Raw genomic sequence first — 15,616 nt, forward strand, 5'->3', positions numbered from 1 at the left:
CGGGCTGGAATCAGCTAATTCAGCACTGATTTGGGATCAAACACGATCAAACATTTCGTTTGGCTCCAAATTCCAAAAGCAAATTTAACAAACGATCTATCGGACGGCATCCTGTCCATGCTATTTTCACTGCAATGCTGAAAGACACTACAAAATGTAACCGAGTGCTGTCCGCATTAGTATTCACCTCTTGAAGAACTGGTGGTTGGGATAAAAGGAAATATGAAGCAGAAGGATAGAAATGCTTACTTCTTCCAGGGTAGTGTCGGAGATTCCATAACTGGAGATTCCAAGGTCAGAGAGTCTGTCATCTATCTCATGGAAAAGCTCCACAAAAGCCCCATCTTTAGCAGCCTCATACGGTAACACATACGTCAGTTCGTGGCCAATGTCTTCAACTAAGCGAGCCTTTGGGACATGCTTCAAGATCAGATTAGAAATAGCTGAAACATCTGGAGATTGGAGAGGAAAAACAGGAACTTATTAATGAGTTATTTGATGCCACAGAAGCGTATCCTGGGCAATGTAGATCACACTGACGTTCCCATTTTTTTAATCCATTAAAGGAATGGGATCAGAATGCCAATTCTTCCTAGGGGAAGAGTGAGGAGTGAGTGTGGGGGGGGTGTGGGCAGTGGAGTCAGTCACAGCTGGCAGGAGTGTTGTGAAGCCAGGAGGAGCAGTGCTCACACCCAACAAGGACATCAGGTAGGCAAACTACAGGCCCTAGTAGTGCCAATGCTATTCTATAACCTCAGCGTGAGGCTGAATTGGAAGGTTCCAGGGACATGTCCCTCTCTCCTCCTGTGGGGAAATGCCTACAATCAAGTGCATTCCCCATGATAGAAATGCTGAAATAATATAATGACTAAATGATGACACAGCATGCTGTGTGCCGTTTAATTACTCTTGTAAGTGAGTTGCTCATTCCAAACAGGTCCACTTATTTGGTATTTGTTAGGTTTTGCTTACCGATTATCGTGGTATCACTTTCTTGATCACTGCCAAGCCCTGCATCAGAGCTACTTTGAGAAATGCTGTCCTCCTATGAAAGGGGCCAACAGAGCAGACACCTGTCAGTCCAACGTCAAGGGTTAATTTGAAAACATTAACCACTGTCTTGTCATACATTAACCATAGAAGTGCCATTTACCTTTTTCAAGTATGACATGGTGCTACTGCTGTTTCTGCAGGAGCTCAGAGATGGCTCCAAATCTTTCTTGACCAAGGTGAGGTAGTAGCCCGTTCCCAGCTGGTTCTTTAGGTACAACGATGATCCGCAACAGCATAGCTTGCCATTAGAGATGATGGCAATCCGGTCTCCCAGCATATCCGCCTCATCCATATGATGTGTGGAAAGGATAATAGTCCGACCTGGGAATAAACATTGATTTTGATATTTCCCCAATACAACGTATCTTGTTGTTTATTGTTCCCCTGAAGTCATCCGGTATACATCCACAGGCTTGAAAAACATTTCATTACATAATGACCACAATTAACTATGGGAGCTGTAGTATAGTGGTTATGTTATGGGACTAGTTCTAAGTCAGGAGTGCAATGAAATACTCTCCACTTGACTGAATGAGTGCAGTTCCAACAACACTCAAGAAGCTCAACACCATCCAGGACAAAGCACCTTCAACAATCACTCCCTTCACCACCGATGCACTTTGGCTGCAGTGTGTACCATCTACAAGATGCACTGCAGCAACTCGCCAAGGCTTCTTCGGCAGCACCTTCCAAACCCACGACCTCTACCACCTAGAAGGACAAGGACAGCAGACGCATGGGAACACCATCACCTACAAGTTACCCTCCAAGTCACACACCATCCTGACTTGGAAATATATCATCGTTCCTTCATCATCACTGGGTCAAAATCCTGGAACTCCCTCCCTAACTGCACTGTGGGAGTACCGTCACCACACGGACTGCAGTGGTTCAAGAAGGCGGCTCACCACCACCTTCTCAAGGGTAATTATGGATGGGCAATAAATGCTGGCCTTGCCAGCAATGCCCACATCCCAGAACGATTTTTAAAAAAAGGATATTGCTTAAATAAGCACTTTTTTTTCAAGCCCTGTGTTGCAGCAAGTTTCGAAGTGCAGTTAATTTCCAACTTTTTCACAAACTGAGGCAGGACAACACTGGTGTCATTAGACAACTAGAGCATGATGAGGGGGCTCATGGCAGTCGCTCCGTTTCACAAAGCATTGATGCTCCAACGTGACATGTCGCTATGTGACCAGAACTCACATTCATGTCATGCGTTCACTTTACCACGCCATGCTCAAGAAACCCAGACCTGGTTCCAGTTGATATAACCGGATAGATCCACAGATTAGCTTTCAGACAGGATTAATCTAAAAAATAAAGTTTCTTCATTACAACGGATCTGCTCCATTCCGCAATAACATTTTAAAGGAACGCAGTTGAAAGCATTTCAGGCTGTACCGTGATCTTACCTTGCCGATATTTGAGCAGCAGATCCCATATTCCTCGACGGGAGTAAGGGTCAACTCCAGCAGTTGGCTCGTCCAAGATGACAACTTTTGAGCCACCAACAAACGCAAGAGCCACTGAAAGTTTACGTTGCATCCCACCTTTTAAGTAAAACAGAGTTATAAGATTAATTTCCATTTAATGTCAATTAACAGGCAGGTGATAAATTTGATGGCAGCAGCACTGCAATAAACTCCAAGATTTACAGCAAATCAAAAAAGAGTTGGGCTATAAATTCCTCTTCAGCCTCCTGAGGGCGGATCTAAGGCGCAAGGGCAAGACTTCTACCATCCCAGGGATGTGCTCCTGACCTCATCCCAAATTCTGGGTCAGGAAAATTAGCATAACGGGAGGGGGGGGTGCGGGGGGGGTGTCAGGTATCTATTTTTGGTGCTACTGGCGAGCCTGCCTCAGTGATTGGGGGGGGGGAGGTAGGGGTTTAACCATAGCACGTTAAGAGGTACAACTATCCCAGCCGAAAACATGGAAATGGATCATTTCAATGTTGCCGTTTTTCCAATGGCAAATCAGCTGTCAAGGGGAAAGTGGCCTTTTATATAGTGCTGGCCTGTAGTTCTATCAGAATCAAGAATGAGAGGTGATCTCATTGAAATATACAATATTCTGAAGGGGATTGACAGAGTAGATGCTGAGAGGTTGTTTCCTTTGGCTGTAGTGTCTAGAACTAGGGGGCACAGTCTCAGGATAAGGAGCAGGCCATTTAAGTGAGATGAGGAGGAATTTCTTCACTCAGAGAGCTGTGAATCTTTGGAATTCTTTGCCCCAGAGGGCTGTGGATGCTGAGTCTCTGAATATATTCAAGGCTGAGAGAGATAGATTTTTGGAGTTGAGGGGAATCAAGGGATACAGAGATCGGTTGGGAAAGTGGAGTTGAGGTCGATGATCAGCCATGATCTTATTGAATGGCGGAGCAGGCTCGATGGGCTGTAGGGCCTACTCCTGCTCCTATTTTTTATGTTCTTATGTTGTGGCTTCGTAGGGAGTAGATTGAGCTTGGGGTGATTGAGGCAGGACTGGTGGGATTTTAGGTGGATGATGTTATTCTGCTACTCTTGCCTCTTTCACTTATATCTACATGGAAGAGGGGATTCACAAGTGCCCTGCTTCCACTTCTGGTGGAACTCTGTAATATCAAGATGGAACTGGGTTCCGCTCCAAATTCTTCCCCCATCTGCCCAGAAAGTATTACTTTCCCAGCCTCGTAAGAGAGGAATTTTTGAACTGTTGATTCTTAAGCTAGCAATCTGACTCAGAAATTCCATGAGGCTATAATTAGGATCAGCTAAATCATCTCACCACAGGGATCAAACCTGGAAGTTCCATCTGGTACAGTCGAAAGTAATCTGTTGAGGTTGGGGCAAAGGCCACTGACATTTGGCTGTATTATACCAGGCCTGAACACGCAAATTGTTGACACTGGCTGCCAGCAATGCAAAAGTGCTCCATTTCGTTAAACCTCCCTCCCCTGTTTCCACTTGTGTGGGGAGTCCAAAATTAAGGGTCATAAATATAAGATCGTCACTCATAAATTCAATCAGGAATTCAGGAGAAACTACGTTCCTCAGAATGGTTAGAATGTGGAACTCACTACCACATGGAGTGGCTGTGGCAAATAGCATAGGTGCATTTAAGGGAAAGCTAGATAAGTACATGAGGGAGAAAGGAATAGAAGGGTATGGTGATAGAATGAGATGAAGCAAGGGAGAAGGAGGCTGATGTTGGGCATACACACTGAGATAGACCAGTTGGGCTGAATGGCTATGAATGATAAATACCAAGAAAGCCCCAGGTTTTAGCACTGGAATGGTGAGTTAGCGAATCTGAATCAGGACAGCAACAGTGGCACTACACATCGCTTTAGTGTGCTTGGTTAAGGAGTGGGAATAAAGAAGAATCAAAAATCCCTTCAGTCTCCTGCTCCTGATCATTATCTGGTGACCTCTACTGTGTATGGATGTCAGGAATGGGCTAATCTGCCTCCTGCAGTTAAATAGCCAGCTGACAGTCACTGTCAAAGCTCACTGAGAAAAAATGGCCAATTGGGCATAGTACCAGAGGGTACCTAGAATCCACTGAATCGACAGACCAATGTTTTCAGAAAAGGAAGGGATTGAAGAAAAAAAAACCTAAAAAATAATTTGTGCTGTAATGACCAAAACTGCACAATGGAAACCGCACTGCATTCCCAAAATAAATTAAGCACTTTGACCAAAATGAAAATGAAAGAGGAAAGGCAGTCTATTATGTTTCCATTTTGACACTGAACTCCAGTAACCTTAGTGAAGGGTACTAGCAGTCAGTACTGTGAGTACATCAGGAACTAATAGCTGTTTAGCCTCATGGCTGCAGACTTCGCACACTTAATAAAACCGACAACTGGAACTGATTTGGCACAGAATACTAGCTTTTTTTTTGAGCAGGAGATTGCTCAAGGAAACAGGGTGAGGCGGCACACTGGAATTCCCAGCATTCCAAGCGCTGTCTCCCAGCCGAGCCGGTGGGTATAGATCTTAACTGGAAACTGGGTTGATATAGTTTCTTCCAGCCACTAATGTGAGCAAAGGAAGTCAACACAAGTACAGAACTGCTCCCTGGCAACAGAAGGAAAATATAGCCAATTTGAATCTTTACCCACCACTAGCTGGGCAGGATAATCAAAGGAGGAATCGCTCACAGGGAATTTCTCAGTAAACTCGAAGATTGTCTGTGTGACATCAGTAACGTAGTAACAAAGTATGAGAACAATAATGTAGTAAACAGCAGTCTACGTGGCTTTAAATAGGAGGCGACATCCTGCCTAACCAATTTCCTTCATTTGTTTGAATGACAACTCAGGTTGTCTGATAAACCCAAAGCATTATGTACTTAAGACTTCCAAAAAGCATTTGATAAAGTTCCACACAAAAGATGACTAATTCAGCTCAATGCTGTGAGGATTCTTAGAATTTCATAGAACTTACAGCACAGCAACAGGCCATTCAGACCAACTAATCCATGCCGGTGTTCTTATGCTCCACCCGAGCCTCCTCTCACTCCTCTTCATCTCACCCTATCAGCATATACATCTATTCCTTTCTCCCTCATGTACGTATCTAGCTTCCCCTTAAATGGATCAATGCTATTTGCCTCCACCACTCCCTGTAGAAGTGAGTTCCACATTCTCACCACTCTCTGGGTAAAGAAGTTTCTCCTGATTTCTTTATTGGATTTATTAGTGATTATATTATATTTATGGTCCCTAGTTTTGGACTACCCCCACAAGTGGAAACACCATATCTACATTCATCCTATCGAACCCCTTCAGAATTTAAAAAACCTTTATTAGCTCGAGAAAAGAGCCCCAGCCTGTTCAGTCTTTCCAGGGTAAAATGTGGATAAGAAACTGGTTGAAGGGTACAGAGCAATGGGTACCGATGAGAGGGGCAATGTCAAGGTGGGGTAGGGGTACTGATTTGGGTGCCCCAGGGCTTAGTTTTGGAGCCACTACTGTTTCGAATTACATCAATGGCTTAGATTCTGAAACTACCGAATATGCTAAACAAAATATGGGACAATGAAATTGAATGCAAGTAAGTATTACACAGAGGAAGAAAAATGAGCAACATACACACTTCACGAGCGGTGTTGAAATAGGTACGGATGAAGTTGAAGGAGATCCTGTAGACTCAACGTTCAACATGTCCAGCCATTGCAGAGGAACAATCAACAAAGCCAACAGAATGTTGAACTACACAGCTAAAACAGTGATCAACCTGTGCAATGCTCTGGTCGGACCAGACCTTGAGTACTGTGTCCAGTGCTGCTCACTGAGAAACAAGGGACATCTTCAAGCATTGGTGACAGTGCAGAGAAGAGCACTGAGACTGATTCCTAGTGTCAGGATTCAGAGTTATGAGGAAAGACTAGAGAGATTCGGGCTCTTTAGCCTGGTAAAGAAGCATCTGAGAGGTAGTCTTATAGAGATGTAGAAGATGTTAAATGGTATCAAAAAGATTAATCCAGAATACTACATTAAAGTGGAAGTGGGACAAGGGTACATGGGTTCAGTTTAGTAAAAGGTAGCTTTAATACTGATATCAACAACAACTTGTCTTTATACAGAGCCTTTAACGTAGTAAAACGTTCCAAGGCGCTTCACAAGAGCATTATCAAACAAAATTTGACACCAAGATGTATAAGAAGATATTAGGACAGATGGTCAAAGAGGTAGGTTTGAAGGAGCGTCTTCAAGGAAGAGCGCGAGATAGAAGTTATTCGTCACACAAAATTTGAAGAACATTTTTTTTAAAGCTAATGAAAAGGTTACTGAGTAGAAATGTCAATGAACCAATTGGACTAGTATTGTTTGAATATCCTTGTCCAGTATGGGAGAATTACTCACCTGAAAGTTTGTTGGTCGTTTCCTTGCGTTTGTGAGGCAGGCCCACATCCAGGACCATCTGCTCCACCTCCGTCCTCACCTCTTTCTTTGACAGTCCCTTTAGCCGTGCATAAAACCAAACATGTTCCTCTACAGTAAGCCTTAGAAATACAGAAGTCTTCAGTTACAAGCAGTGTGACAGAATGTTTGCTTTGATGTATGTCAATAAGCACAGGCACAAGGCAGGACAGCTACTGTTAGAAAACTAGAGATTACATAGAAACACAGGCTGGTTACAGCACAGAAGGAGGTCATTTAGCCCGTGCCGGCTCTCTGCAAGAGCACTTCAGCAAGTCCCACTCCCCTGCCCGTTCCCCATAGCCCTGCATTTTTTTTCCCTTCAGGTACTTATCCAATTCCATTTTGAAAGCTGTGATTGAATCTGCCTCCACTACCCTTTCAAGCAGTTCATTCCAGATCCTAACCACTCGCTGCGAAAAAGGTTTTCCCTCATGTCGCCTTTGGTTCTTCTGCCAATCATCTTAAATTTGTGTCCTCTGGTTCTCAACGCTTCCACCAATGGGAACAAGGAGGAGTGTCGGCACGGCCCCAAAGTCGGGGTGGAGGTCGGCCGCGTTCTGTGCATGCGCCCCCCGACCACCAGAATTACGCCGGACGAGGGGTGGTGCTGGATAAGGGAGGTCCAACCTGTAGCTACTCTGTCCACACCAACTCATGATTTTGAACATCTCTATCAAATCTCCTCTCAACCTTCTCTGCTCTAAGGAGAAGAACCCCAGCTTCTCCAGTCTATTCATGTAACTGAAGTCCCTCATCCCTGGAACCATTCTTGTAAATCTTTTCTGCACCCACTCTCAGGCCTTCATATCCTACATTTTGGAATCAGTGTAGAGTTTAACCCTCCGAACCCTTGTGCTGCATAAATGTGGTTCCTGTGCTTGCAAAGGGAACAACAACAAAAAAATTAAAACTACACAAACTCTGAATTTCAACTGAGGGGAAGCAAAAGCCAAACAAAATAACTAACATGGTTCACCAGTGTCACTCTTGCAAACGCCACGGTAACTAGTTGTGGATTAGAGGCTAAACTAGAAATCAAGATGGTTGCCCTCCCTTTCACTTGAGGTATAATCTGCAATTAAAGGAGAGCTAGCAGGAGGTAACAAAAGGGAGCATATAAGGAAACAAAGCCATAAAAATACAACACTTTCATATTTTTGCTTCTTATTATCTGGATTGCAGCTCTCAAGACTGGATTGGCCTCTCACTTCAGGCACACCGGGTCACAACCATCAACACGATCAGCTCCAAGGGACAGAACTCTACACTCTGCGACAAAGCAAGCCCTGACCACTTTTCACCCACTTCAAGAACGGGTCTTGAAATCGGCGCAAGAGCTTCACCTCAATATTGAAATGAGGCGTATGCTCTCATTTCAGGCACTCACTGAGGCCACCTAAAAAAAAAAGGCTCTATCCAATTTAAAGCAGTGGCCCGGCGCTCACGTGTATTGGGTGCAGGCCTTCCCATTGCTAAATTTATCAATGTTGCGCCATTTTATGCTCAGGCGCCTTGATTTTGAATCTAAACCCCAATGGCTCCTGTGCTTGGAGCAGGGAAAGAGGGTGTAGGAGAGGGGCCAAATGCTTGGTGGGGGGGGAGTAGGCCAGTGATGAATAGTGGAGATGAAGAAGGATGGATATTCTAGAACATCCTTGATTAGCTCTGAGGATCAGGGAGTACTTATGGGTGGGGGTAGAGATCATGATAAAGTAGGTTACACATTGCCTGTAGAAGGCTGGATTCCATTAGCTTTTTTCCCATCTTTTCTCTCTACCTCTCCTGAAAGCACAGACCTTTGCTGTGTTACAGTATCACCGATCCCAGCGTTCCCTCACCAAAGTGGCAGTTCTTAATGTGAGCCTAGCCATGGGCATTTTAGCCGGTTATTCAAGTATTAAGGAAATCACAGACAGGCCTGATCCTGCCTTTATGTGCATGTCATCAGAATAGTCATCAGAAGCAGACACCATTAGCCCCAGAGCACAGATGCCAATCGTTACACCCTATCACCACCCCACTGAGATCAGCACAGGCTGAGAATCAGGACTCGAAACCTCATAAACTGCGTGGTTCAGTGTTGATTCCTTTGATTTTTTTAATGTTGTTAAAACTTGAGCAATTTAAGTCAATTATTATGTGCTATTGTGCCTTATATCGGTCCAACTATTATTTTCCAATAATGTATACACATGATGCATCCGGAATTACACATGATGCATCCGGAATTTCTATCAAAGTTTCCATTAAGTACCAAAGTCTGTGGTGAATATGATGTTCCTACTTCCCCTGATACAAGCCTGACTCTCACCGCATATAATTCACTGGTGCCAGTTTTATTCTTACTGGCTTCTGCCAGCATTATTTTGTAGAGAAATCTCTGAAGTATAGTGCTCACTGAGGGCTGGTGAGTATCTGAAAAGGACCATTACTTTAGGTGACGTTACAAGATGAAGGGGTGCAATTGAAATGACAACGCAAGCTTTCAGGTATGTTCAGTGAGAGAACTACTTTAGAGAGACTGTACTGAAAAATGGCATAGCTTTCATATATATTCTATAACGAGCAATGGGACCGTTCTATGAATGCGCAAACTGCTCAGGATTGACTCACAGAATTTATCAATTGCACTTACAGATCAAAAAGGACATTGTGCTGTGGGCACACTCCCAGGCTTTGCCGAATGGAATCCAGGTCAGAACGAATATCTTTGCCCAGAATGTAGGCTGTTCCGGTGGTTGGTGGGAACAGTCCCGTCAAGATTGACCTGCAAAAAGGGTTGGCAACATTATAATTTGTAAAAGAAAGTTTAGTATAAAAAGACACATTTCATAAAATCTAAAACAATCTGACAACACATTTATGTATTTTTTAAAAAATTCAAGCCCTTGAGAGGGAACAGTTTAAACCACTTTTAAAAAAAATTTAGGTAAGTGCAACAATTTGCTTAAATATTCTCATTCAGAGGCTTTAACTCCACATCATAGAGATTTCCAATGTGATGATTTTGAAGCCAAAGGAAATAAAAACAGGGAGTGATAACAGAAAGACTTGCATCTATATAGCGCTTTACATGACCTCAGGACATCCCAAAGCACGTTACAGTCAATGAAGTACTTTTGAAGTGAAGACACTGTTGTAATGTAGGAAACGTGGCAGCCAAATTCCGCACAGCAAGCTCCCACAAACAGCAATGTGATAATGCTCGTATAATATGTTTTTGATATGTTGGTCGAGGGATAAATATTGGCCAGGACACCAGGGAGAACTCCTCTGCTCTTCATTGAATAGTCCCATGGGGTCTTTTCCGTTCACCTGAGAGGGCATTGAGAGGGCAGACGGTTCCTTGGTTTAACATCTCACCGGAAAGATAGCATTTCCAACAGTGCCGCTCCTCTCAGCACTGCCCAGACATGTCAGCTTAGATTTTTATGGTCTAGTATCTGGAGTGGGACTATGAACCCACAAACTTCTGACTCATAGGCGAGATTGCTACCCATTGAGCCACAGCTGACACAACCATCACAGACACGATGGGCCGAATAATCTCCTGCTGTCACGTAATTTTCTATGATTCTATGAATGGGGTGTTGACACATTGCCCATTTTACACTATCGCACAAAGTCAAGATCAATGTCTTGGAGAGGTTTTTGTGACATGTCAAGGTGTTATTTAAATGCAGGTTTTTTTTATTATATTGAACCCAAAGACTGTTGTTAATCTATAAAGCAACTGGCTGGGTTCTATTCCTCACACAGACTCCTTACATAGTGGTAGTTTTGCCGGCTCCATTATGTCCCAGGAAAGATGTGATCTGTCCTTCATAAAAGCCGAGACTGAGCCCATCAACTGCGAGCTTCTTGCCATCGCGGTAAATTTTGACCAGGTTTTGAATGGAGACACCAAGTTGAAGGTGAGCTGGCTCCTCCTCCACACAGACTGAAAGAGAAGGTCACAGGTCATGCAACAACCTCAGATTCATCCAAACCAATATCTACTGAACCGAAATGCAGATGCTGGAAATCTGACATAAAAACTGAAACTGCTGGAAACACTCAGAGGTCAGGCAGCATCTGTGGAGAGAGACGCAGAGTTCTGATGAAAGGTCATTGACCTGAAACGCTAATTCTGTTTTTCTCATCACATAAGCTGATAAGTGTTTTCCAGTATATTCTGTTTTGAATAAAAAAGAAAAAGAAAAAAAACTTGGATTTATATAGCGCCTTTCACGACCACCGGACGTCTCAATGAGTTTTAAAACCAATGAAGTACTTTTGGAGTGTGGTCACTGTTGTAATATAGGAAACACAGCAGCCAATTTGCACAAAGCAAGCTCCCACAAACTACAATGTGATAATGACCAGATAATATGCTTTTTATTATTATGTTGACTGAGGGATAAATATTGGCCAGGACACAAAGGATAACTCCTCTGCTCTTCTTCGAAATAGTGCCACGGGATCTTTTACGTCCACCTGAGAGAACAGATGGAGCCTCGGTTTATTGTCTCATCCGAAAGACGGCTCCTCCGACAGTGCAGCACTCCCTCAGCACTGCACTAGAGTGTCAGCTTAGATTTTTTTTGTGCTCAAGTCTCTGGAGTGGGACTTGAACCCACAACCTTCTAACTCAGAGGCGAGAGTACTGCCTACTAAGCCACAAACTGCCACTGAACAGAATGGCCAGCTTTAAAGAATCCGAGGACGTTTATTTCTGTTCTCTTATGGCGCCATCTGCACACCACACACAGGAAAGGAAAATAAAAGCAAAGATCTTTGAACAGTGTGCGTGTTCTTTTAACCGCCACTCGCTGATACTTTGATGGGGAGGCGTGCTCACGAGCACTTTGCTATACCTTTCCTGGTACTCAAGTTCATTTTAAATAAGTGAGCCTAGAAATCATTGTTGTCGATAATACTGGATCGTGCCTAACCGTGTGGCAACATTAACCTATTTTTAAAAATATACATAAAGTAGCATGATGATCATATGAATTCATTAAATGTTCATTGCTACAATCAGTTCTAGGCCATGCTAGCTAATTGAGGACTCAATCAATAGAAAGTTCTTCAAAGAATGAAAAGTGTTGAATCAAACAAAAAAAGAAAAATGATCACATTCCTCACCACCCATTTTATATTTCGGGAAGATGCTCCCAGGAGCACAGGGATTGCCTGAAACCCACATGACAGAGCGCGCTCCGTTCCTATGGTAACGCTCAGGCTCAAGTAAGCAGCATCAGATTCCAGCACTGCAGAAACCTTTCCTAAAATGCTCTTGGGCACATCATTTATTTTAATCAATGATTGAAATAAATTCTCGAAGTGAAATACAGAAATACAATTTCCAAAAAAAAAATTCAGTAGCAATTTTTTAAAAGTCTATCAGACACATCTTTCATTTCAAAGGATATTCCTTAGCACCTACTTTCTGATTCAGGATTCCTTGCACATGAAGACTGCTTAATGTTCTGAACTGCGTCTCCACACCAATACGATTTGGTGATTGGAAAATACCATGGTTTGGGAATGCCATATTGACCTGGATAGCAAACAAAACACACGAAATTACAGTAACAGAAATGTGCACACCGTTCTTTATCACTGAAAATCCGACTTCCTTTGTTTATATTACATGCTGGATGATAATTAAAATTGGAATGGTGTTCTCAGGATCAAGTGAACCCTTTATCCAGATCCTTCCAATGATAGAACATAAGAACGTAAGAAATAGGAGCAGGAGTAGGCCATACGGCCCCTCGAGCCTGCTCCGCCATTTAATACGATCATGGCTGATCCGATTATGGACTCAAGTCCACTTCCCTGCCCACTCCCCAAAACCCCTTAATCCCTTGTCGGTTAAGAAACTGTCTATCTGTGTCGTAAATTTATTCAATGTCCCGGCTTCCACAGTTCTCTGAGGCAGCGAATTCCACAGATTTACAACCCTCTGCAAGAAGAAATTCCTCCTCATCTCTGTTTTAAATGGGCAGCCCCTTATTCGAAGATTATGCCCCCGAGTTCTAGTCTCCCCTATCAGTGGAAACATCCTCTCTGCATCCACCTTGTCAAGCTCCCTCACATGTTTCAATAAGATCACCTCTCATTCTTCTGAATTCCAATGAGTAGCGGCCCAATCTCCTCAACTTTTCCTCGAAAGTCAACCCCCTCATCTCCAGAATCAACCTAGTGAACATTCTCTGAACTCCCTCCAGAGCAAGTATATCCTTTCGTAAATATGGGAACCAAAACTGTACGCAGAATTCCAGGTGTGGTCTCACCAATAACCTGTATAACTGTAGCAAGACTTCACTGCTTTTAAAGTCCATCCCCTTTGCAATAAAGGCCACAATTCCATTGGCCTTCCTGATCATTTGTTGTACCTGCACACCAACCTTTTGTGTTCCCCCAGGTCCCGCTGTACCGCAGCACTTTGCAACTTTTCTCCATTTAAATAATAACTTGCTCTTTGATTTTTTTTCTGCCAAAGTGGATGACCTCACACTTTCCAACATTATACTCCATCTGCAAAATTTTTGCCCACTCACTTAGCCTGTCTATGGCCTTTTGCAGATTTTTTGTGTCCTCCTCACACATTGCTTTTCCTCCCATCTTTGTATCGTCTGCAAACTTAGCTATGTTACACTCAGTCACTTCTTCCAAGTCGTTAATATAGATTGTAAATAGTTGGGGTCCCAGAACTGATCCCTGTGGTACCCTACTAGTTACTGATTGCCAACCTGAGAATAACCCATTCTCTGTTTTCTGTTAGTTAGCCAATCCTCTATCCATGCTAAGACATTACCCCAACCTCGTGAACTTTTATCTTGTGCAGTAACCTTTTATGTGGCACCTTGTCAAATGCCTTCTGGAAGTCCAAATACACCACATCCATTGGTTCCCCTTTATCCACCCTGTTTGTTACATCCTCAAAGAATTCCAGAAAATTTGTCAAACATGACTTCCCCTTCATAAATCCATGCTGACTCTGCCTGACCGAATTATGCTTTTCCAAATGTCTTGCTACTGCTTCTTTAATAATGGACTCCAATATTTTCCCAACCACAGATGTTAGTCTAACTGGTCTATAGTTTCTTGTTTTATGTCTGCCTCCTTTTTTAAATCGGGGTGTTACATTTGTAGTTTTCCAATCTGCTGGGACCTCCCCAGAATCCATGGAATTTTGGCAAATTACAACCAATGCATCCACTATCCCTGCCACTACTTCTCTTAAGACCCTAGGATGCAAGCCATCAGGTCCAGGGATTCATCCGCCTTTAGTCCCATTATCTTATTGAGTACCACCTCCTTAGTGATTGTGATTGTGTTCAGTTCCTTCCCCCCCCCATAGCCCCTTTACTATCCACTGTTGGAATATTGTTAGTGTCCTCTACCGTAAAGACTGTTACAAATTATTTATTCAGAGTTTCTGCCATCTCCATGTTCCCCATTACTAATTCCCCGTTCTCGTCCTCTAAGGGACCAACATTTACTTTAGCCACTCTTTTTCTTTTTATATACCTACAGATACTCTTGCTGTTTTTATATTTCATGCTAGTTTACTTTCATAGTCTATCTTCCATTTCTTAATCATTTTTTAGTCGTTCTTTGCTGGCTTTTAAAAGCTTCCCAATCTTCTGTCCTCCCATCTAGTTTTGGCCACTTTGTATGCCCTTGTTTTTAATTGGATACCGTCCTTTATTTCTTTAGTTAGCCACGGATGGCTATCTTTTCTTTTACACACTTTCCTCCTCACTGGAATATATTTTTCTTGAGAGTTGTGAAATATCTCCTTAAATGTACGCCACTATTCATCAACCGTCCTACACTTTAATCTATTGTCCCAGTCCACTTTCGCCAACTTTGCCCTCATACCTTCATAGTCCCCTTTATTTAAGCTTAGTATGCTGGTTTGAGATCCGACTTTCTCACCCTCCATCTGAATTTGAAATTCAACCATGCTATGATCACTCATTCCAAGGGGATCCTTTACGAGGAGATTGTTTATTAATCCTGTCTCATTATACAGGACTCGATCCAAGATAACCTGCCCCCTGGTTGTTTCCGTTACATACTACTCAAGAAACCCATCCCTTATGCACTCTATGAACTCTTCCTCAAGGCTACCCTGACCAATTTGATTTGTCCAATCAATATGGAGGTTAAAATCACCCATATTATTGCTGTTCCCTTTTTACAAGCCCCCACTATTTCCTGGTTTACACGCTGATCAATAGAGTTGCTACTGTTAGGGGGCCTATAGACTACATCCACCAGTGACTTTTTCCCCTTATTATTCCTTATCGCCACCCAAACTGTTTCATGGTAGATAGAAACTATTTCCTCTGGTGGGGGAGCCCAGAACAAGGGAACATTACCTTAAAATTAGATCTAGGCCATTACAGGGTGATATCAGGAAGCACTAAGGGTAGCGGAAATCTGGAACTCTCTCCCCCAAACAGCTGTTGAGGCTGGTGGTCAATTGGAAATTTCAAAACTGAGATTAATAGATATTTGTTAGGTAAGGGTATTAAGGGTTACGGGTAGATGGAGTTGAGATACTGATCAGCCATGATCTAATTGAATGGCGGAATAGGCTTGAGGGGCTGAATACCCTCCGCCTGTTCCTATTTTCCTTTGAAGGCAAGA

At 43.1% G+C, this 15,616-nt stretch overlaps 1 protein-coding gene across 1 annotated transcript in view; it reads right to left on the reverse strand.

Annotated features, from left to right (window-relative positions):
- LOC139269350 (phospholipid-transporting ATPase ABCA1-like) overlaps nt 1-15,616 on the reverse strand; it is a 179,335-nt gene that overhangs the window by 48,010 nt on the left and 115,709 nt on the right. Inside the window, exons 18-25 of the mRNA XM_070888368.1 lie at nt 12,396-12,509; nt 10,736-10,907; nt 9,603-9,734; nt 6,908-7,047; nt 2,469-2,606; nt 1,154-1,374; nt 973-1,045; nt 250-452 (exon numbers count right to left, since the gene is read on the reverse strand). Coding sequence (XP_070744469.1) covers nt 250-452; nt 973-1,045; nt 1,154-1,374; nt 2,469-2,606; nt 6,908-7,047; nt 9,603-9,734; nt 10,736-10,907; nt 12,396-12,509 — 1,193 coding nt within the window. The remainder of the gene's footprint in view (nt 1-249; nt 453-972; nt 1,046-1,153; nt 1,375-2,468; nt 2,607-6,907; nt 7,048-9,602; nt 9,735-10,735; nt 10,908-12,395; nt 12,510-15,616) is intronic.

The sequence above is a fragment of the Pristiophorus japonicus genome, chromosome 1 (genome assembly GCF_044704955.1).
Source record: "Pristiophorus japonicus isolate sPriJap1 chromosome 1, sPriJap1.hap1, whole genome shotgun sequence".
Classification (NCBI taxonomy): Eukaryota; Metazoa; Chordata; class Chondrichthyes; family Pristiophoridae; genus Pristiophorus; species Pristiophorus japonicus.